This window comes from Myotis daubentonii, chromosome 1 (genome assembly GCF_963259705.1).
Source record: "Myotis daubentonii chromosome 1, mMyoDau2.1, whole genome shotgun sequence".
Classification (NCBI taxonomy): domain Eukaryota; kingdom Metazoa; phylum Chordata; class Mammalia; order Chiroptera; family Vespertilionidae; genus Myotis; species Myotis daubentonii.
This window is the reverse complement of record NC_081840.1, coordinates 44,242,479-44,262,944: the sequence shown is the minus strand read 5'-3', so window position 1 is coordinate 44,262,944 and position 20,466 is coordinate 44,242,479. Positions and strand designations below refer to the sequence as shown.

Below are 20,466 nucleotides of genomic sequence, written 5' to 3'. Positions count from 1 at the left end.
CCGAAACCGGTTTGGCTCAGTGGATAGAGCGTCAGCCTGCGGACTGAAAGGTCCCAGATTCGATTCCGGTCAAGAGCATGCACCTGGGTTGCAGGCACATCCCCAGTAGGAGGTGTGCAGGAGGCAGCTGATTGATGTTTCTCTCTCATCGATGTTTCTAACTCTCTATCTCTCTCCCTTCCTCTCTGTAAAAAAATCAATAAAATATATTTTTTAAAAAAAGCTGGATATAGAGTAGAAAGAGTTTGATTTTAAAAATATTAATGGGGAAAAAAAACACTGGACAGGTGCATCAGTTTGACATGGAAAACAAAGATTTGTTAAAAGCAGTTTTACCCCAGCCCAATTGTAAGACTAAATAAACCCCATTTAAAAACTGTTTAATTTGAGAGTATTAACCAACCAAAAGAATTAATGGAATAGCATTCTTACTATCTTAATGTTTTTGTGTTTCAGAAACATTAAATAATGAGTAATCAGATAATGAGTAAAATACCTGATATTATGCCTTCTTAAGCCATGTTTTGTCCTCAGATAAATGGAGACTAATTTTAGCATAGTTAAGAATAAAATGAATTCTAATTTTAAAAAGCAAATTAACTCGTTAAAGAAAAGATATATAAATTAATTATATTTCTTCGAGATACTGAAATTAGGAAAGTGTATGTGCTCATTTGCTTGGTACCCACCTAAGCTTTTCCCTGGTTGCCTTATAGGATTTATAAACAGAAAGGATTGTTATTTATAGATGATTGACTATCCATCATGTGTAAGACAGTGCTTAGATGGCATTTATTTCTACATTAAAGTTATGTTTCTGGACAGACTTAAAAATAAAATCAAGTTATAAAAGTTTGTACATTGTGATCCCTTTTTGCAAAATGAAAATAGGTTCCAAAAAAAGAAAATAGGTGCATATTAGACAGCAAAATATTAACTTTGACTTTGAGAATGGTAAAATAACAGGTGATTTTTATCTTATTTATTAAATGCTTATTTTTTATTTTTTTAATTCTTAAATCCCAGCATAAGCCCAAAAAAGCAAAAAGAAAAACATTACTATGGAGCCTGAAACAGAGATGTAAATTTTTGAAGCAGAAAATGGAGGAAGAGCCGGAAGATTACTGAAAGATGAAGCTGCAAAATGGGTAACCCTGTCTCAGCTCTGGCTCCGCAGGAGGGCCATTAGGAGAACTGCAGCGATTAGTACACAGAGGGTACAGACTGTGGGTACCACGATCTCCGTCACCATCTGCATATGACTTAGCAAAGGCTCTGGAAAGGAACACCACCACAAATGGGAATGTGATCATTTCAGCAAGTATAGTTCATCCTGAAAGCTTTAGCTGTATTGGAAAACCTTGGAAAATGGCATCACACTTTCTACTTATTCTCACTTGCAATTAAAGAATTAAATGTTGCCGAAACCAGTTTGGCTCAGTGGATAGAGCGTCGGCTTGCAGACTGAAAGGTCCCAGGTTCGATTCCGGTTAAGGGCATGTACCTGGGTTGCAGGCACATCCCCAGTGGGAGATGTGCAGGAGGCAGCTGATCGATGTCTCTCTCATCGATGTTTCTAGCTCTCTATCTCTCTCCCTCTCTGTAAAAAATCAATAAAATATATTAAAAAAAAAAAGAATTAAATGTTATAAAAAGTTACGTGAAATATTTCAGAAAACAGGACAAAGAATGCCTAAATTTGATTCTTCCATAGGTATTGTAATAGTCTTAAGTGTGTATTAATCCTTGTGCTGAGCATAATTAATCTCGGATTATTAGCAGCTATATCCCATGGTTTTATAATTTTCACTGGGGGAATTTGTGAAAGAAAAATCCTTAGGAAACACTTCGAGTCTTTCAAAGATGTTATTGTGTATCTTAAAAGGTATAGGAGTTTCTTTATTGTGACATAGTTAACACAGTTACTCCTGAAGAGTTAAATGTTAAGCATATTTCATGTATGTGAATATAGTAGAGGACATTGATACAATACCAGCCTTTAGGTTTTGTGTAGTCACCCTGGTTACCAAGGTGAATAAGGCAAAAGCCCTGCTCTTAAAGAGCTTATAAGCTCAACAAATTCCCCATCATGTCTGTACATGATAAAAGTTTATTTTTGTCTAATGGCATATGCATCCTTAATATTTCCTGGTTTTTTAGATGTGGGAAGGGGGATAGGCACAGTGGTATATTGGCCTATAAAAATAGCTGAATTGGTAGGGTTTGGTCTAGCACTTTCCACCTCTGATACCACATTAAAGATGTGTTCATTAAAATACATCTTTAGCCTGGCTAGTGTGGATCAGTGGTTGAGTGTCGACTTATGAACCAGGAGGTCACGGTTCAATTCCTGGTGAGGGCACATGCCCAAGTTGTTCAATCCCCAGGGGGGGTGTGTGCAGGAGGCAGCCAATCAATGATTCTCTCTCATCATTAATGTTTTTATCTCTTCTTCCTTCCTCTCTGAAATCAATAAAAATTAAAAAAAAATATATATATTTATTTATTTATTTAAAAATCAGGAAGTGTATTTCTCTGCCCTTGTAAAGAGATGACAAAATTCAAAGAAACAAATGATATGTGTTGGCATTTCTTATTATTCTACATCTCTGAGCTTTTAAAATCCCATTGCATAAGAAACGATGCCTTCTGCCCAGCCAGTGTGGTTCAGTGGTTGAGTGTCAACCCATGAAGCAAGAGGTCACAGTTCAATTCCCTCTGAGGGCACATTCCTGGGTTGCAGGCTCGTTCGCCAGTAGGAGGCATACAGGAGGCAGCTGATCAATGATTATTTCTCATTGATGTTTCTATCTCCCTCTCCCTTCCTGTCTCTCAAATCAATAAAAACATGAAGGGGGGGAAAAAAGCCTTTCATGAGGTCAGGGACCTTGTTTTGTTCATTGCTGTATCCCCAGAGGTTAAAACACCCCCTTCCTAAAAGTGAGTACTTAACAATCACTTTCTGAATGAGTGAATAAAATACATAGTGTTCTTTGACTTTATTTCACTTGGTATAATGGTTGAATTTTCCCCCCTTTCCACAAAGCCTACTACAACAAAACTTAAAGATGTATAAGTGTACATTATGATTCAGGGAGAATAAGAATAAAGTGGATAAATTTCTCTTTCTGGTAAGTTTTTAAAATATGATTTTAAATGCTTATAGACATTTGTAATTGTCTTAAGATAAATTATTGTTAATTATGTGGTTTGGAAGATTGACATAGAGTAGGTCCACATTTTGAGATTTTGGTTATGTTATTATCTATGTAATTATGTAGTTTAATTCTCAAAGGGGAGAGTTAAAATATACTCACCTGCAGCAAGCATCTGATTGTTGATTGAGCAAGTTTCCAAGGCTTTGAAGTACCAACTTTCCACCTAAAAAAAGCCGCTTGGTAATTACTGTTTTTAATCTGCTTGTAGACTAAATTAGTTAACACTTATTAAATACCTATGTGCGTCATTGTGAGGGGGTCAAAATGCAGTCTTTATTCTTAAGGAGCTTATAATCTAGTGCTTTCCTAGTAATGCAAGACTAGAGAATGCCTGATCGCTGCCCGTCACTGTTTCCACCTCTCACTGGGGTCCCCCTAAAAGAATTGGTAGCTAAGTGAAATGTGTAAATATTACTTTCATTAGGACATTCTAAATTACATTTTCTATTCCCTGTCATTAGGTACAGCAACATAAAGAGCTGATAGAAAAAAATTATATGTTATTGAAAATGTTTGGTATGTTTTAAAGGATTATTACATTTAATTATTTTTAATCTCATTTGGAACCAGTGCATCTGTATGACTCTGCCATTTGGTGGGAAGAGAAATGAACATTTGACTTACTTGACTTTTCATGTCTCTTAAAGAATTTGCAATATTTATTTACATTAAGATATAACATTTAGAAGAACATTGAACTTAAAGTCTTTATTGACTAATACAGCCTAAAGCGAACAGGACTCCTGCATTATCATAGTCTGCCCTTAATGTTCTGCATGTTAGGATTGATTTTAATGTGTGCATACCCTGTTCTAAGCAAATGAGCAAAGAGGTTGTGTGAGGTAGAGTCAGAGACGAAAGGCCATGCTCCCACAGACCCCTGTCCTCTTTCAGGGAGGAAAGGGGAGATAGGTGTTTGCTGAACTCTGTGCCCAGCTGCCCAGGTCTTCTAAAGTCCAGAATGAGTAACAGGGATTAGTCCTACCTCTCTTGGGTTGGGAAAGCCATTGGCAGTGACAATCTTCTTGTAATATTGAACTGAAGCTTTTGGATACCGAGGCTTATTTCTGTTGTTAAATTCGACATAGTAGAATCCATATCTATTTGAATATCCTTTCTCCCATTCAAACTGATCCAACAGAGACCAGGAAGTATACCCTTTTATGTTAGCACCATCTTTTATAGCTGCAAAGACATTTTATTCCATTTTTAATGTATTACATTTACTTGGAAAAATAATATGAAGATAATCTTAAATGTTTTCATTTATGAGATTTAGAAACAAGTTTTAGTCAACCATGTGTATTATCAAATTTTGTTCAAGTTAAATAGAAAAATATGTGAAGACAGTCTTGGTTTGTATCTCACCTTTTAACATTTCATTTATATATCCTTTAAGGTATTTAATTCTCCACTTGTCACATAATTGAGTACAGTGTAATGTTTGCGATGCTCCATTTTCCATCACATATATGGGAGGATCACCATATTGAGTCTGAAAGTGAGTCATAGTAACAAATATCTTTAAAAATCCAACTTACAGGTGGGTTTCTGAGTCTGAGGTACCTATAGACACACATGTTCAAGCCTGCCATATTTTAATCGAGTGTGTTTAGGGTTTAGTAAATTCCAGTTCACACGTTTAAATATTTTTAGAGATGAATGCAGGCAAGAGGCAAGTTCATTTAAAAGGATACGTTTCTCAGTAAATCAGCATCATTGTAGAGAGAGTATATTCATATCTTGTTCTTTCCACATATTGCATTTCAGGTGAGAAGGGCAGCAGAACAACTAAAAGTGGGATAAGACTTTTAGCTACAGGGTATATACATTGAAATGCTTACTTATAGTAGGCATTAGACTGTAAGGTCTATATTAGCCTCTGAAGTATGAGTAACTGCATTTGTTTTGTGTTGTTAATTTTAAATGTAAGCACCTGTGCTTAAGCTCTAAGACCATGAATTCAGGTCAAAAATGCCTTTTAAATAGCTTAATGTAATAGTCACCTGAGCAAAGTTGAGGAGCCTCCTAAATCCCCATGGCACAGAATATAGCCACTGAGACCCCAGATCAGGCCAGTTTGGGTCAACCAGTTCTACTAAGTCACGATCGTTCTGGTAGCTGGGCCCCCGGCGGGAGGGGTAGTTCCTTTCTGTGATGTACCGGGTTGTAAAATGACCTAATCCTAAGAAATCAGATGTGCCTTTAATGTAGCTCTTTTCTTGGAGTGAGAACACAGGTAACCTCGACACATCCAGGCCTTGCTCTGCACTCTTTCTTCCTATTGAGAGAGAAAAATAGAAGTTAACAGTGATTCTCACAATCATTTTATGTACCATGATGATACTGGCATGTTGGACATAAAACCTTTTATCCAGATCATGGGCTTTGGGATTCATTTGTATGGAAAATGTAACCTTAGCTTTTCAAACTGGAATTTTGACATTTGAATATGACCCAAAAATGTAAACGTTTGTATTGTTTAAAAGTAATACATTCATAGATTATTCAGTAAGTGGTATGTTGACAAGTGTGTAGCCATCTGGAAAATAGTAGTGTTGGATTCCTATATTATTCCTTACATCAAAAATTGGTAATTTTAATCGCCCCTGGAAAGGAACAGGAAGGCCAGTGGGAGGTGGGGGCATATGGTCACATTCATGCTGGGTAAGCTGGTACATCTCTGTGTTAGAAATTTTTTTAATTGATTTTTTTTTTTTTGAGAGAGATACATTGGTTTGTTGTTGCACTTATTTATGCATTTTGGTTTCTTGTATGTGCCCTGACTGGGTATTAAACCCACAACCTTGGCATATTGGGACATCACTCTAATCAACTGAGCTACCTGGCCAGGGCTGGAAATTTTATAAAGGTATATGTCCTTTCACTGATCAATCACAAATCTGTTTATCCTACCTTTTATTCACTCTTGTAAAAAGATGTATGTACATGGACCTTCATTGTAGATTGAGTAGCAAAAGGTTAGAAACAATCTAAATGTCTATCAGGAGAGAATGGTTAAATCAATGGGGTATCTATCAGTACACCTGCAGCCTTTAGAATGAATGAGGCAGTACTTTGTATACCAACACGGAAAGAATGCCCAGGTACATGTTTAAATGGACCAAAGCTGCAGAGTGTTGCCTAAGATACCAGGTACCACCTCACAGCAGTGCTTTTGCTCACACACGTACAATCCATGCCTGGAGTGTGCTTCCTCCCGGGGAGGATGAGAGTGGTGGGCAGAGGGAGGGAGGGACAGAAGCTTGACTTTTCACTTTGTACTATCTTGTACTTAGAAAAATTTGAAACACCCTGGCCGGGTAGCTCAGTTGGTTAGAAAATTGTCCTGATATGCCAAGGTTGTGGGTTCCATCTCTGGTCAGGACACATACATTGAGTTTTTTTCTTTTTAAGAGAGAGTGGAAGGGAGGGAGAGGGGGAAAGAGAGAATGAAACATCAATGTGAGAGAGACACATGGATTGGTTGCCTCCCCCATGGGCCCTGACTGGGGCTGGGATTGAACCTGCAACCCTTTCTTTGATGCACAGGCCAACGCTCTACTGAGCAACACTGACCAGGTTGTGACTGCATCTTTAATTCAGTCACACTGAAGGACTGAATTTTTAATTTTAGTAGACAAATGGCTATAGGCTGTCATTGGATAGCATAGACATACATTGTGTGTGTGTGTAATGTGTATCTGTATATATCATCATATATCTGTGTGTAAATATATATACATTATTCATAACATTTCTGTCATCACCAAAAGTTCTATTGGTCAGCACTGGTGTAGAATTACTTTTGTCCATATGTTTATTGTGAATAAAAAGGTGCTGGAGGAGCCTGGAAGTAATTTGTGAACAAGATTTCAAGCAGATGCTTTCACTCCTAAAGAAAATATCAACTGCTCAGAGGACCCTTCTTTCCACATTGTGTAAAGGAAAACCTCAGCCCAGTTCTACTTATCACAGAGTGGGAGTTGGTAGGGTCTGGGATGATTGGCCTTAAGCCCAAGAAAACTGCTTTATGACAAATCATCAGTTTGGCTTTCGGTGCAATTCTGTGTGGCTCCTGTGATGCCCTCAGGGTCACGAGAGAGTGAGTGCGCCTGTGAATGATGGATGTGCCGCAGGAACACGGGCGCTGTGGTCATGGCGCTTCTTCCTTGTGCATCTTGAAGAAATCATTCCCAAGATTTTGCGTGTATGTGTACAGGTGTGTCACAGAACTGTTACTGCCAAGAGATTTTTAGAGATTATTTTGTCTGATCCTTCATTGCATATGATAAAACTGACAAAGAAGTGAAGCACCTCGTCCAGTCACTCACTGGTTAGTTGCAGAGTTGGAATCCGATAAGTCTGATGAATGGTGCTGTAGAAAGGGAAAGTTTTGATATGTTGGCTGTTCTCAAACATCCAGAATAGCCTTATTACACGTGAGATTGTAACCTATTTCAGTGCCATCCTTGTCTCTTTTTTTGTAGTGGAGTGTGAGCTGAGGCCTCTAAATCACACAGAGATAATACGTTTACATCCTATGGCCAGGCGCTGCAGGATGCCTGCCCTTTAGTCCCAGGCCTGTCTTCCTTGCCCTCTTCCCAGGTGCCATGTCCTTTATGGTCCCTCCCCAGCCTCTGAGGTCCTACCTCTGGTGGCCTAGGCCACTCCAAGGCATGTGGTTCTGTCCTTTAAGGCACAAAGTGAAGGCAGCTTTGGGTGGAAGCTATTTCCTGGGAAGATTCTTGTTCTTAAAAACAGATATGACAAAGCTATTTCCTTTTTCCTGCCCCTGCGTGTTGATGTGTAAAGATGTGATGCCTGGAGCTGCTGCAGCGTCTGTGGCATTGGGAGTAGTAGATGGTGCCGAGGGGAAAGGTGGAATGAGCTGAGTCCTCAAAGATTAACCTAGCCCTGTCCTCTAGACTCAGGGGATGATAAATTCCCTACTTTCCAAGTGACTTTAGTTGGAGTTTTCTGTTATGTGGCACTTAAAAGCATCCAAACTGATAAGGCCATGTGCACTGTACCTATCTTTATTCTCTTCTCTGACACGAAACCAGAGCTTGGGAAGTATTTCTCAAGTGACAGAAAAAACTGGCAATAGAACTGACACCACCCATGACTGTGTCTTTGATTTCTCTCTTCTACTTCCCTGCAGTTAAAAAGGAGTGGATTGGGGAGGAAAAGGCAGGACAGCAGGACACAAAAGAGAGCAGCCCAGAGAACTACATTTTTCTCCTGGGTTTTGAACTTCTTGTGATTTGTTTGGGTGTTGTCATCCACGCCCCCCCTCCCTCGCCCCCCATACACACACTGGCCTAATTTAAACAACCAGTTCTCAGTTCTTGACAGCCTCACCCAACCCCAGGGTGTTATACCCTCCTGCCTTTTGCTCATTTCACCTAAGTTCAGTACTGTCGCTGTGGCATCTGCAGTTTTAAAATGGGTCTTGGCTCACCGATACGCTCCTTCATGACTTGGGGGTAGTCACCAGCATAAATGGGGTTGGCAAACCAGCCCAGGCAGAACTGTAGATATCTCTCGGCAGCTTCTATGTCCTTGGGATTACTAGTGTCCACTGGTTCCCCCCAGTCGCAGTTTAATGAAATCCCCACCAGCCCTTAAAGGAAAAAGAAAGAAGGGGTGGCAGTCAGGAGTGACCATCATTCCTCTGGGCACTTGATTCTCAGCACGTGTGGCGGTGCAGCTCACCTTGCTGCCTGCTGCGCCATGTGCTGTTGTAAGAATGCCAGGCTTGGGCATGGGCCTGAAAGAGGAAGGACTTCATCAGGGGGCCTGACCCATCCATTTCTCTCCTCCCTTTCCTTCCTAACTCTAGACATCCAGATGGAGCCCCATCATTCTCATGAGTCTAGCCTTGGTTATCCTAATCCATAGTCTCCCATCCTCTGACCTCCAGAGGCACTTATTTTCTTTGTACGATACAGGAAACTTGGTCTAAATCTGGCATAAACACATAAACCACCACTACGTGTCTTTTTTTCTAAGGTTTTTGCTAAAGCTTCTCATGTTCCTGGTTGTCCACTGCAGTGATAGGCAGTACTTTTCCCCTACTGAGCTCGGGAAGCTAGGAAAATACCAAGCACCTGGCACATCCTTGAGAAATGGGATTCAAAATGTGCCAGCCTACCTCTTTTTATATTCTCTCCCAGTGACCCACTGATGTCTCCAGAGCTCTGACCTTTAAATATTCACAGTTGCTCTTTATTGCTGCTTCTAAACCATCTCTCCTTCCTCCTTCAAAAACCCTAGGTCTTGTCAGGCCGGTGTGGCTCAGTGGTTGAGCATCGACCTATGAACCAGGAGGTCATGGTTCGATTCCCGGTTGGGGCATATGCCTGGGTTGTGGGCTGGATCCCCAGTGTGGGGTATGCAGGAGGCAGCTGATTGATGATTCTCTCTCATCATTGATGTTTCTATCTCTCCCTCTCCCTTCCTCTCTGAAATCAATTAAAATATATTTAAGAAAAAAACAAAACCCTAGGCTATCAGAGGAGTACTCTTAAATTACTACTGTCCTTCACCAACTGTCCTCCAGTTACTTCTGCTCATTCATTGAAGTTTTCAGCCTCTAGTTCACTGTCATTCCCCCGCTCCTGTCACCATTCCACACAAGACAGTTTAGACCTACAGGGGACAAGTTTTCCCATGCGCGCCCTCCACCCCTTGGCTGGATTGTAAGCCCTAGCGAGCAGCCAGGAAACACCATCTCAGCCTCAGTGTCCCACAGAGGACCGGATGACAGGACACTCCGGTCAGTCCTCATGGAAGGAAAGTGGACGGTGAGAAAGGGCTATGGAAGGTGCTGGCTCTGAGGTGGGGCCACAGAGGACAGAGCTCAGGCTCGGAACCCTGGGCATGCACAGCGGACACGGGGGCTTGTCCCTCCACCCTGAACCCAGACTTCCCTCCCAGAAGCCCGCCTCACCTTAATGATGTGGTGAGCCGCCTTGTACAAGCCTGTGCCGTGGAGCTTCAGGCCTGGTGCGTGGTGGCCCGTCTCATAGCCCTTTTCTGCCATTGTCTACAGGGATGGCAAGCGGGGACCGACAGGGCCTGTGAGAAGTGGCAGGGACGCTCTGGCCTGGGAAGTGGGTTTTCTCACCTGGAGAGGGGCCCTGCTTACCCGCGGATCACTGAAAGTGACCCAGTACTTCACCCGGTCCCCAAAGGCCTCGAAGCACAGGTTGGCGTAATCACTGAAGTAGTTGGTCATGCTCGCGTTCTGCCACCCGCCGTACTTGACCTGGAGCAGCTGCGAACAGAGGGGCACAGAGAGGAGCTGGTGCCCCAAGGGTCTGTCTGCAGAAAAGACTCGGAGCTGATTGGCCAAGTGTGTGGGAGAAGCGGGCGAGTCCAGCTACAGAGGATGTTCGGAGGAGAGGGCGGCAAAGACGCAGCGTGTTGAGCATTGAAGACTGAAGATGATGGCAGTGATGGACCATGACACGTAAATGTGGAGACGAACTGTGTTAGGGACCTTGGGAGCAGGGAAGGTTTGAGATTCATGCTTCAAAGGAACTGGATAGAGTGCATATTTAAGAAAATTTGCCAAGGGAAAGAAGCGTGATCATGGGGAAATAATCTTAAATATAAATTCCGAAGAAATAAGGCGCTGGGCAGGAAAACTCTGTTTGGGATCTGAGGGCCGTGCCGCTGTCAGAACCTCAGAGGAGCCTGTTATGAGAGAGGACTCTGCTTCCTTCAGCACAGGGCTCTCTCCCAGCCAGAGGATCTGCTCACGAGGGCCGGCTTTCCCGGGGTTCAGCATTCCATCAATATTACCTACCAGCTCTCCTTGGGGGCTTTGAGGGGATGCTAAAGGGTAGGTAAGTGAAGGCAACCAGCCAAGGACGAAGCTGGGGGATGGTTTCCAGCTCATCTGCTTAAAGGCTGCTCTCTGCCCCCAGCCCCAGCTTAGAGACTTCCCTTCCCATAGAACAAACCCTGTCACTTCAGCTCAGCGGTTGAGGCCTTGCAAGTTGCCCCTCCCATCTCTATCCTGCCCCCTCCAGCCTGCTCCCCAAACTCTAACCGAATCACTTGCCCAGGCGCTCCCTGCTCCTTGCCATGCTCCCTCCAGCCAGAACACCGCTCCTCCCACTTCATGCCCCAGCTTGCAAAGCACTGACCAGACTCATTCTCCTCCCAGCACCTCCCTGAGGCCATGTCCCTATCCTCTGCCTTCCCACCACCCTGTGTCACAGGGTCACATACATGGCTCCTCCCCTGGCTGGGCTGTGAGCTCTGTGTGGTCCTATTGAATGAACAGTGATGTCTCACAGTGATGTTCTTAAGCATGTTCACACTTCATGGAAGCTGCTTGGGGAGGGGGTGGGGCTCGTATGTGAGCACATATGGCGCTGGCTCAAACAAACTGGGGGAAAAGGCTAAACAAACTTGTTAATTATAGCATGTCATCAGATCTTACTCAAAAAGATGTTTTCCTCTTTATAGTTTGATTTGCTGTTTTTAGGACAAATGTTCTGGAAAACCTCAAAATCCGCAGTTAATCACTTACTACAAACATCAGTTAAACCAGCGACCTCCCAGCCACGAGTGAGTCAGATTTCTTCTTGACTCCTTCCCATCTTTGTGTCTGGACCCCAGGCTTGGCCCCCACCTTGGCGTCCTAGGCCCAGATCAGGCCCCCTGCTGCCGAGCTGAGCTCCCCCTGGGCCTCAGCCTGCACAGCCCTCACCTGCGGGAGGTCCCAGTGGTGCAAGGTCACGATGGGGGTGATGTTGCTCTTCAGAAGGGCATCGATGACGTCGCTGTAGAATTTGATTCCCTTCTCGTTCACCTGGTCACCTGAAGGTGAGATGAAAGGGGGCTTGCCAAGAAAGGACCGTGGCCTGGGCCTTCTGAAATGCAGCACTCGTAGGGCTGAAGGTACCTCAGACCACCAGCACGTGAACCTCAAAGGGGTGGGAGCCCAGCTGCCTGCAGAGCCTGTGAAAGCTGCTGCCAGAAGAAACTGTCGGTGGTCTCCGTCCCCAGGACCCTCCCTCTCCGTGGCCTAAAGGGGCCACGCTGGGGCCGGGAGGGGCTGCCTAGCTTACCTCGGACACCAGTGGGTAGGAGCCTGGGCCAAGACAGGGAGAAGCGGTAGTGGTTCACGTGCAGCTCCCTCAGCAGAATGACGTCCTCCTGTGCACACAGGGCGGGAGGCAGGGCAGGTGGCCTGGGGCCCTGCGGTGGGCAGGTAGGGGGCACCCTGAGGGGCCCCAGGCCAAGGCTCACTCATGTCTAGGCTCCTAGTGGGTGAGGAAGCAGCTGTTTCCTCATCTATATAACAGGTGTGATACATACCACCCGCCCCTGCTTCCTCCTGGGGATAGAGTCAAATAAAATGCAGGATATGGGGCGCTTTGCAAGGGCCGTAGGGTATTCCTAATAAACGTGGGTGATGAGTTCCCCAAAAAAGTCAATCCAGAGAAGAAGAGTGGATGCTGAGCAGAGGGATGGAGGATGAGCTGGTCCCACTCCCTCCACAGGGGCTGATTCACATGCAGGGATCAGGGATTCGGGCCACAGTGGCCTATGGGCCCTTCTCTCCTTTCCTCCGACATCTACCGTTGTACATCCTGCCCACACACCCAGTCCCCATCCCCACTCGCCCCATCCCCTTTGGTGGGGAGTGTTTAGCAGAGCACTGGGTTGATATTGTCACTTGGGCTCCCTCAGGATGTCACGTCCCACCTCTCAGCTAGCTGTGTGCTCCAGCACCCACCCACACGCACACCCTTCACTCACCTGGACCCTGTAGTAGCCATTACAGGCCACATCTGCCGTCTCCTCCCCGAGCACTTTCCCCGTCCCGCTGTGCGTGAAGGCATCCCAGATGCTGGGCCCCTTCCCATCCTGGTCCCAGGCGCCCTCCGTCTGGAAGGCGGAGCTGCCCACACCCCAGGAGAATCCTGCAAGTAGAGACCCCAGGCTGGGCTCAGGGGGCTCCCCCCACTGTCCAGCTGGGGACTTGGGTTGTGCTCCCGGCCGCAGGGCAGCCCCTCCCCATCTCTAGGAGAGGGAGTGGGTGGGTAGATCGGGGGAGACAATGCATTAAAAACGTTCTTGACAGTGTTTAGCTCCCACAGCATGCTATCTGTAGAGTAAACAAATCTGTTAGGAACTTCTTTTATTTGAGAACACTACAGAGAGTTATTTTCCACATTCTACCTGTCGGGAAGCTAAAACACCAAACCCCTTGGCAAGCCAGCCAAGGTGGACAAGCCGACAGACAGACGGACAGACCAACAGAGGGATGGACATACCAGGTGGAAAGGTTCCGTAGTAGAAGGAGGCCTCTTCTGGGGATCCCTTCCTGGTGGCCCCCAGCCCAGACACCAGAAGCAGCACCCACCAAAGGGTGACGAACGGCACTGGCTTCATGGCACCTGGCCCGCCCCCATTCCTGCAAAAGCGCACCTGGCAGGTGTAGGCCCGCACAGCCAGGGATGGGGGGCCGGACCCCAGCTTGGGGCCAAGGCCAGGAGGGGAGGAGGAGGGGAGGAGGAGGGGAGGTAGGCGCGCTTTATCCAGAGCAGCGTTGGCTCAGCTGGGGCCCAGCAGCAGAGGCTGAGGCTGGGCACCAGATGTAATTCCTGCAGATGTGAAGCACTAAGGAGGAGATGGATGCTGGGCTTGGGGAGCTCTGGGTCTGATGGGGAAGGCCCCCCATCAACCCCACTCCCTGCGTGATAGGGGACCCAGCCCACACCCTGTGAGAGACCAGGTCTAATGGGAAACCACCTCTCCCTAGAGAAATGTGTGATGGGGCAGGCAGGACAACCAGAGCGCCTCTGCAGCACCCCCACCTACACACTGTGCATGCAGAGGGATGGACCCCCCCCCATTTTCAAGCCGGGGACGGTGAGCAGGGTCACCACCCTGGGGCCTCCAGTTCTGAGGGTCAGGGCAATTCCCTCCCACTGGGATCCCCTCTCTGATGCCTGGCCAGCTTACCTAGGACTGTTCCTGGACCCAGATACCCCCAGAGCAGTACCTGGTGGCCACAGGGCTCTCAGATTGGCCCCTTCACAGCAGAGCCCACAGCCTTGCCGAAGGTTCTGGTTGGGGGCGTGGTCAGTGGCCTACCGCCCCCACCCCCTGTACAAAGAGCTTTAATAACCCCATTCAGTGGGGTGGTTGGGAATGCTGAGCTGGCTAGTGGGGCCTGAGTCAGCAGCTGGGCAGCTTGGCTCTGGGTCCAGGGGAATCCAGGCCGCCCCCTCCCAGGGCAGAGGGCAGTGACCTGATCCCGCTGACCCTTTCTGAGCCTCATGTTCCACACTTTAGCCTGCTGAGCTTAGGGTAGAGGTATCAGAGTGGGAATCTGTGTGTGTGTGTCTGTGTGTTGGGGGTGGGGGTGGGGGTGGGATATGTCTCTATGTCTACCCTTTCCTGTTACCAGAGAGAGCTCACTACTGAAGGTAAAGTTGGTTTTTCCACCTTGCCCTCCTCTCCGTGGACTCCTCACTTATTACTTCACTCACTCATTCGCCAGGCCTGCTGCTCCCTGCACCTCACTCGGCCCACATCCTTCTTGCCTTTAGCTGAGCCCTCATGGTGGCTCTCTCAGCTGGGAAGGGTTTACCTCTATATAGTTGATTCATTTCTTTCTACTCATCCTTCAGCTCCTCTACGGGCAGCAGCACCTCCTCCCCCAGGAAGCCTTCCCTGACCCACCCACCCCAGGTCAGGTTAGGAGCCGTGGGTTTACCTCCAGCCCTGCAGGTCCATGTCTGCTGCTTGTGTATCTGTGCCCCTGCCCCCTCGTAGGTCCCTGGGAGGTGAGGGCGTGCCGGCCTTGTTCACCCAGCATTCCCAGCGCCAGCACTTACTTGATGCTCAGTCATGTGAGTTCCATCTAAATAAAACAATAATTACTCTAAAAACACTTACTGGGTGCTTCCTGCAGTCCAGGTCTTCTCACATGTTGATCCATGTCATCCTCCCAGCACCCTGTGCAACAGCAGCAGCCTCAGCCTTGATGGGGGGAGCGGGTGTGGATTTCCCGGCCCCCGAAAGGGCAGGATTGTTGCCTGACACCAGCCCGGAGGTGACTGTGCTCTGGGGCTGGTACCACTACTGGACCTGCTCTGAATGCCTCCGCCATTTCCCGCCGGAGCTCCTCCAGGCCTTGCCGCCCCGGCAATTTTCCAGAGATTTGCTGAGGGAGGACACAGGCAGGGGCCCAGCTAGGGGCTGGAGCTGGCTCCCTTGGGCTTCCACTGCCAAAGGGGATGAGGGCTTTCTCCTCCTGGACTCAGAGGTGCCCAGGCAGATTCATGGGGCAGAAACTGCTTCTTGGAATGGATGCCAGGGCTGGTGCCTCAGCAAATATGCAATGAAGGGGTGGGGGTTGCTGAGTAACCCCACCACCTCCATCCTTTCCCTCACACTTCCTGAGTCCCCACCAAGTGCTAACAGAGGCCCTGGGGACCAGAGTGAACTGGGACTTGGCCTGTGCCCTCCAGGGGCTCTGGTCTGATGGGGAGGGGTGGGGGGTAGAGAGGAAGGGAGGTGGTTGTAAACATGGCTCAGAGTGATCAGGCTTCTAATGGGAGGATGGGCAGGTCACTGTGGAGGCTGGGGAGGTGGGGCTGCTTCACAGGGGAGGGAACACTGGACATGCTACTTGAAGGATGGGGAGGCTTTTGCTAGAGGGCAGAGTACGTGATAAAGGGAACACATGACCAAAGACCCCAGGGCGTGTCTGGGACCTGGGAGACCTCTCCTCTGGCATCTGTCCTGGGAGGCAGGGCTGTGTCCTCAGGGTGAGCAGGCTATGGGACAGGCCTTCCTGGCCGTGGGGTTGCTCCAGTGCCCAGGGCCAGGGATGTGCTGTTTGCTCTGGAGCTGGTGCCTGCCTCTCCAGGCTCACGGGCTCTGGGGACTCTGCTCTCTGGGCTGAGCAGGCAGGAAACATAAAACTTTAAGAGCTGATGTCACCTCTGAAAAATGCCCCCTTCTCCTCCCAGAGCCAGAGCCAGGGGCCCAGTGTTTGTGTTGGAGGGTCTGCTGGTTGGCCTGGCATAGCCGGGGCTGCTTGGGGTCTGTCTGTGGACTCGGTCTCCACTGTCTGATCCTGTTCTTCCATGACTCTGAGCCTGGCTCTGGCTGGAAGGACGTGGGCCTCACAGCTGGGTGACCCCCCTACAGACTCCCTCCCCCACGTGTACACACTCTGGGGGCTGCCCGGGCCCTGAGGCCTGAGCAAGCAGGGCAGGCCTCCTCTCTTGGGTGGGGGTCTGACGTCCCTGGGCCAGGCCTGGCTGAAGAGCAAGTGTGTTGCTGGAGGGGGCGCTCTTGAGCCCCTGTAACCTCCTCCTCTTCCCTCCCTGCCAGGGGCTGCAGAGCTGGGGGCCCTTCTGCCAACAGTCCCTGTGGGGCCCAGGCCTGTGAGTTTACTGAAGGGACCCGGTAAAAGCCAAAGGTCTGGTCTTGGGTCCTGGGGAGCACTAATGGGTCCCAGCATGCAAGTGTGGACCCAGGGGAGGTGCAGATCCAGGACTCACCGGGCCACCCGAGCCTGCTCTGTGCCTCAGGATCCCTCAGAGGGAATCTAGGGGCAAAGTGGGAAGGACACTGGGGATTCAGGAACATGAATTCCTCCCCCCATGTGGCTAGGAACTGGCGGTGGGATCCAGGACAGGCACTTCCTCTCTGGAATGGAATCTCCCATCTATGAATGAAAGTTGCTCTTTCAGGGACCTCCCGGCTGACATTGTGGGGCCCAGTAATGCTCTTCCCTGGCCCTAGGAGCTAGTCTTGCCCTTTCCAGGGGGGTTTCTAGGCCCCATCTACACCTCCCTTCACCCTGCTCCCCTACCCCCGCCTCCACCAGCCCTGCAGCTCAACTCAGCCCTGCCCAGCCCTGAGCTAAGGGGACAAAAGCCAGGAGACAGAGCTCAGTCCTGGCATGCTGTGTGACACCAGGCCCGCCACGGCCCTCTCCGGGCTTTCTTTGCCTCCTCGGCAAAATCGAAGGAGCCTGGCTCAGCTCTGGATTCTATTAAAGAGGGAACAGGCGATTTCAAGGGTCTAGGTTTTGATTCTGTGGTAGCAGGGAAGCTGGTCAGTGCAGCTTCCTGGGGATCCAAGGTTCAGGGGCAGGAGGGGTGTTTGGTTTATAAGGAGCACCCTGGGCCTGAGCCAGACTTTGTCCTGCGCTTTCTTCTGAGGCCAGAGCAGAGACAAGTCTGCGACAGGCCTTTGGGGGTAGGGGTGGGGGTGGGAAAGAAAGTGGAAGGGATGGGGCAGCAGCTTGTGGAGAAGAGGGCAGATGGAAGTCTCTGGAGTCAAATAGAACTTTGAATCCCAGCTTAGCATTTGCCAGCTGAGCGTTACATGAAGTTACTGAACTTTTCTAAGTCATTTTTCACATATAAATGGGAATGACAATGGTACCTGTATCCTAGGGTCACTTAAACATTACATGACATGTAAATGCTTAATGCAGTGCCAGCAGAGAGACAAGCCCCATTAAATGACCCCTGTCATCCACGCCACCCTACTGTCAAGGCTAAAATCCAACTCTGCCCTTTATGAGGGCGCTCTGGCGCGGCACAGGCCTCCAAGGGGAGCTGCTCCTTGATGCCTGACAAGCAGTTTCCATGATCTGAGTGCTCTGTCTGGGAGATGACAAAATCCCGCCATGCTGTGGGCTGTGCAGGAGCCAGGCCTCTGTCCCTGCTGAAGCCAGCGCTCTGCACCCGAGAGCCCCAACTCTGCCCACGGCCCCCGTGCCCAGGGCTCAGCCGCTGGCTCTGTCTCTGGGAACAAAACTCAGGCCCTCTCTCCTTTGAGGTGTTGATGGCAGCTTCCAAAGTCCCCTTCAGTTTTTCCTCGTCACCATTTATCCCCCTCTATACTCTCCTCCACCTCCCCCCCGCTATCACCACTCTGCGTCCACTTCATTTCTTAGAGCCTCCAACCTTTTATTAAGAAAATGTTCAAACACAGAAAGTTGAAAGAATTGTACAGCCCACACTGTGTGCCCACCGTTTTACTACACGTGCTTCATTGCATGTCAATCCCTCTAGTCTTCCTTCCACCCGGCAATTCATCTGACTTTTTTTGATGCATTTCAAAGTAAGCTGCGATGTCCGTTCACCCATAAACACTTCAGCCGGCATATCATTAACTACACCTGTTTATAATTCTTTTCTTTTTGAGGTAAAGTTTGCTGAGTAAAACGCACAAATCTTAAGTGCACTCTTCGGTGAGTTTTGACAAATGCAGTCATTTGTGTAACCAAAGCACTATTAAGACATGGAACATGCATTTGTTCCATTCTAACTCTGAGTCATGCTGCATCTTTCTGAGGACTTTTGGGGGGAAACTCCTGCAGGTCAAAACGGCAGGGATCCACGCTGTCTTGTCTCCCTCTTAGCTCTGGCTGCTTGGAAGTTCCGAGATCCGCTGCAGCCTGCTTCCGGCACGCACTTAGGACTTGAGCAAAGCCTTTCTGTGCGTCATCTTGCTCTCTCTTCTCCCCAATTCCCTTGTCTGTTATTTTTAAGTCCTCTGAACTATATACAACTCTGCAAGCTGGTTCTCAAATCCTTTTTTATTTTTTTGGAACAAACTGAAGGAGTGCTGCATAAATAATCATATTGGAATTTTCAGTATGTTTCAATGGTTTGTGGTGCCCAAATATGTGAAAATGGAAGCTGTCCCAGTAAATCTGGAATGAACTGACACCCTATGCACAGAGAACAGACCTGTGTGTATAGTATGCAGTGTACACATACACGATTCTTTTCTCAGTCCAGACACTGGCATCGGCAGTAACACCATCCATTTCAAACTGAAAGATCCCACTCAGCAGGGGCCTTGCTGGGGAGGGGATGGTTTGAGCAGCAGCCCTGGATGGCCTCAGGGTGGCGCCTGTGGACGGGAGATGCTGATGGTGACAGGTCTGGAACCAGCCTGCCATGTTGGACAGCACAACCCCACCAGGCTCTTTGGTCTGAGTTCAGTTGCTGTGATTTCCTGGGTCCTGACTTACACTCCCTTCTCCCGCCCCCTTCCCCCCCATCTCCATTTGTGGGGAGTCCCTGGGGCGGCGGCTGAAGACCCCAGCCCAGCCCTCTGGTTCCAGTTCATGAAAGGTGGGCAGGATGGAGATGTCGGGTGGGGAGAGGGGAAAAGCTGCCTCCGCAGCGATTCTCTCCTCAGGACGCGCTCTGGATCCGGCTTAGCATCCATCACAGGCCTCATTTCACTTTGATTTAGGAGGCTGTTTGATTAGAGTCTGTCCCCTCACTAGATTCTAATCTTGTCTGTTGTTATTCACCATCGAGTCCCTGTGGCTTTGCCCAGACAATACTATTTATTTAAGGAAGGAAGGAAGGGATTAAGGTTTTTTTTGTTTTTACTAGTATTTCATCCCTGCACAGTAGATGTGAGAACAAGCTCAAGGGATCCTACCTGGACAGGGAGTGGGGGTTCTGGGGTCCCAGTCTGACAACCCTCACAGGTGCATACAGCACCTCACCTGGGAAGGGGCACCATCTTGGAAGAGGGGAGCCGGGTTCTTCTAGAGAGGTGACTCCATCCTCGGGAATAAGTATCCATAGACCCAATGATGATCTCAGAAGTTCTCTGAAACAACAGGTAGGGATTTAAAAATTTTATTGATTGATTGACTGATTTTTAGAGAGAGAGAGGGAAGGAGAGAGAGAGACATCAATTTGTTGTTCCACTTATTTATGCATTCATTGATTGCTTCTTGTATATGTCCTGACTGGGGATCAAACCCACAACCTTGGCGTATCTGGACATCACTCTAAACCAAGTGAGCTACCTGGCCAGGGCCAGGGATTTAAAATTTTAAAAATAGTGAAAGATTTTATATAATTCTACAAAACTCAACTATAACTAAAAAAGTACAAATATAACTACATAAAATTAAAAATATAAAAGTAAAATTACATTTTAAGTTTTAAGAATTACATGGAAAACATATGAATATATACACATCACAGAGAAATGGCAACCCCTTTCCAGGCTACCGAGAGAGACTGTCCACAGTGTCTTTCTGCTTTTCCTTCCTAATTTAATGAGAAACTTGCACGATGACTCGAGCCCTTGAGGTCCTGAAAACGAAGTAGGAGGATGTCCTCACATTTCTCTCGAGAGGAACTCACTTAGGTGGCACCAGCTTTGACTTTCAAATAGAACAATTCATCACAAGAGGAAAACTGAGGGCATT

At 47.8% G+C, this 20,466-nt stretch overlaps 2 protein-coding genes across 4 annotated transcripts in view; one reads left to right on the top strand and one right to left on the bottom strand.

The window, feature by feature from the left end:
• ZWILCH (zwilch kinetochore protein) overlaps positions 1-1,420 on the top strand; it is a 37,321-nt gene extending 35,901 nt beyond the window's left edge. For all 3 annotated transcript variants that reach the window (XM_059697503.1, XM_059697513.1, XM_059697523.1), the window contains one exon: positions 1,027-1,420. The gene's annotated coding sequence lies outside the window, so the exon portion shown is untranslated. The remainder of the gene's footprint in view (positions 1-1,026) is intronic.
• On the bottom strand, positions 968-14,314 carry LCTL (lactase like). Its single transcript, XM_059697536.1, has 14 exons — positions 14,211-14,314; positions 13,520-13,659; positions 13,002-13,165; positions 12,308-12,395; positions 11,947-12,056; positions 10,372-10,500; positions 10,174-10,269; positions 8,937-8,991; positions 8,683-8,844; positions 5,225-5,499; positions 4,587-4,713; positions 4,204-4,403; positions 3,318-3,381; positions 968-1,275 (listed from the first exon to the last, which is right to left on the bottom strand). The coding sequence occupies exons 2-14, from the start codon at positions 13,635-13,637 to the stop codon at positions 1,160-1,162; spliced, it is 1,704 nt and encodes a 567-aa protein (XP_059553519.1). The 5' UTR covers positions 13,638-13,659; positions 14,211-14,314; the 3' UTR covers positions 968-1,159.
• Between the last annotated feature and the right edge of the window lie 6,152 nt (positions 14,315-20,466).

Coding starts and splice junctions, on each gene's coding strand:
- LCTL (XM_059697536.1), bottom strand. CDS start 13,637: ATGAAGCCAGTGCCGTTCGTCACCCTTTGGTGGGTGCTGCTTCTGGTG. Junction 8,992..10,173: donor CGGCTCACCACATCATTAAG/GTGAGGCGGGCT, acceptor TTCCTCTTTCAG/GCCCATGCCCAAGCCTGGCA. Junction 5,500..8,682: donor AGTCATGAAGGAGCGTATCG/GTGAGCCAAGAC, acceptor CTCTCTCAATAG/GAAGAAAGAGTGCAGAGCAA.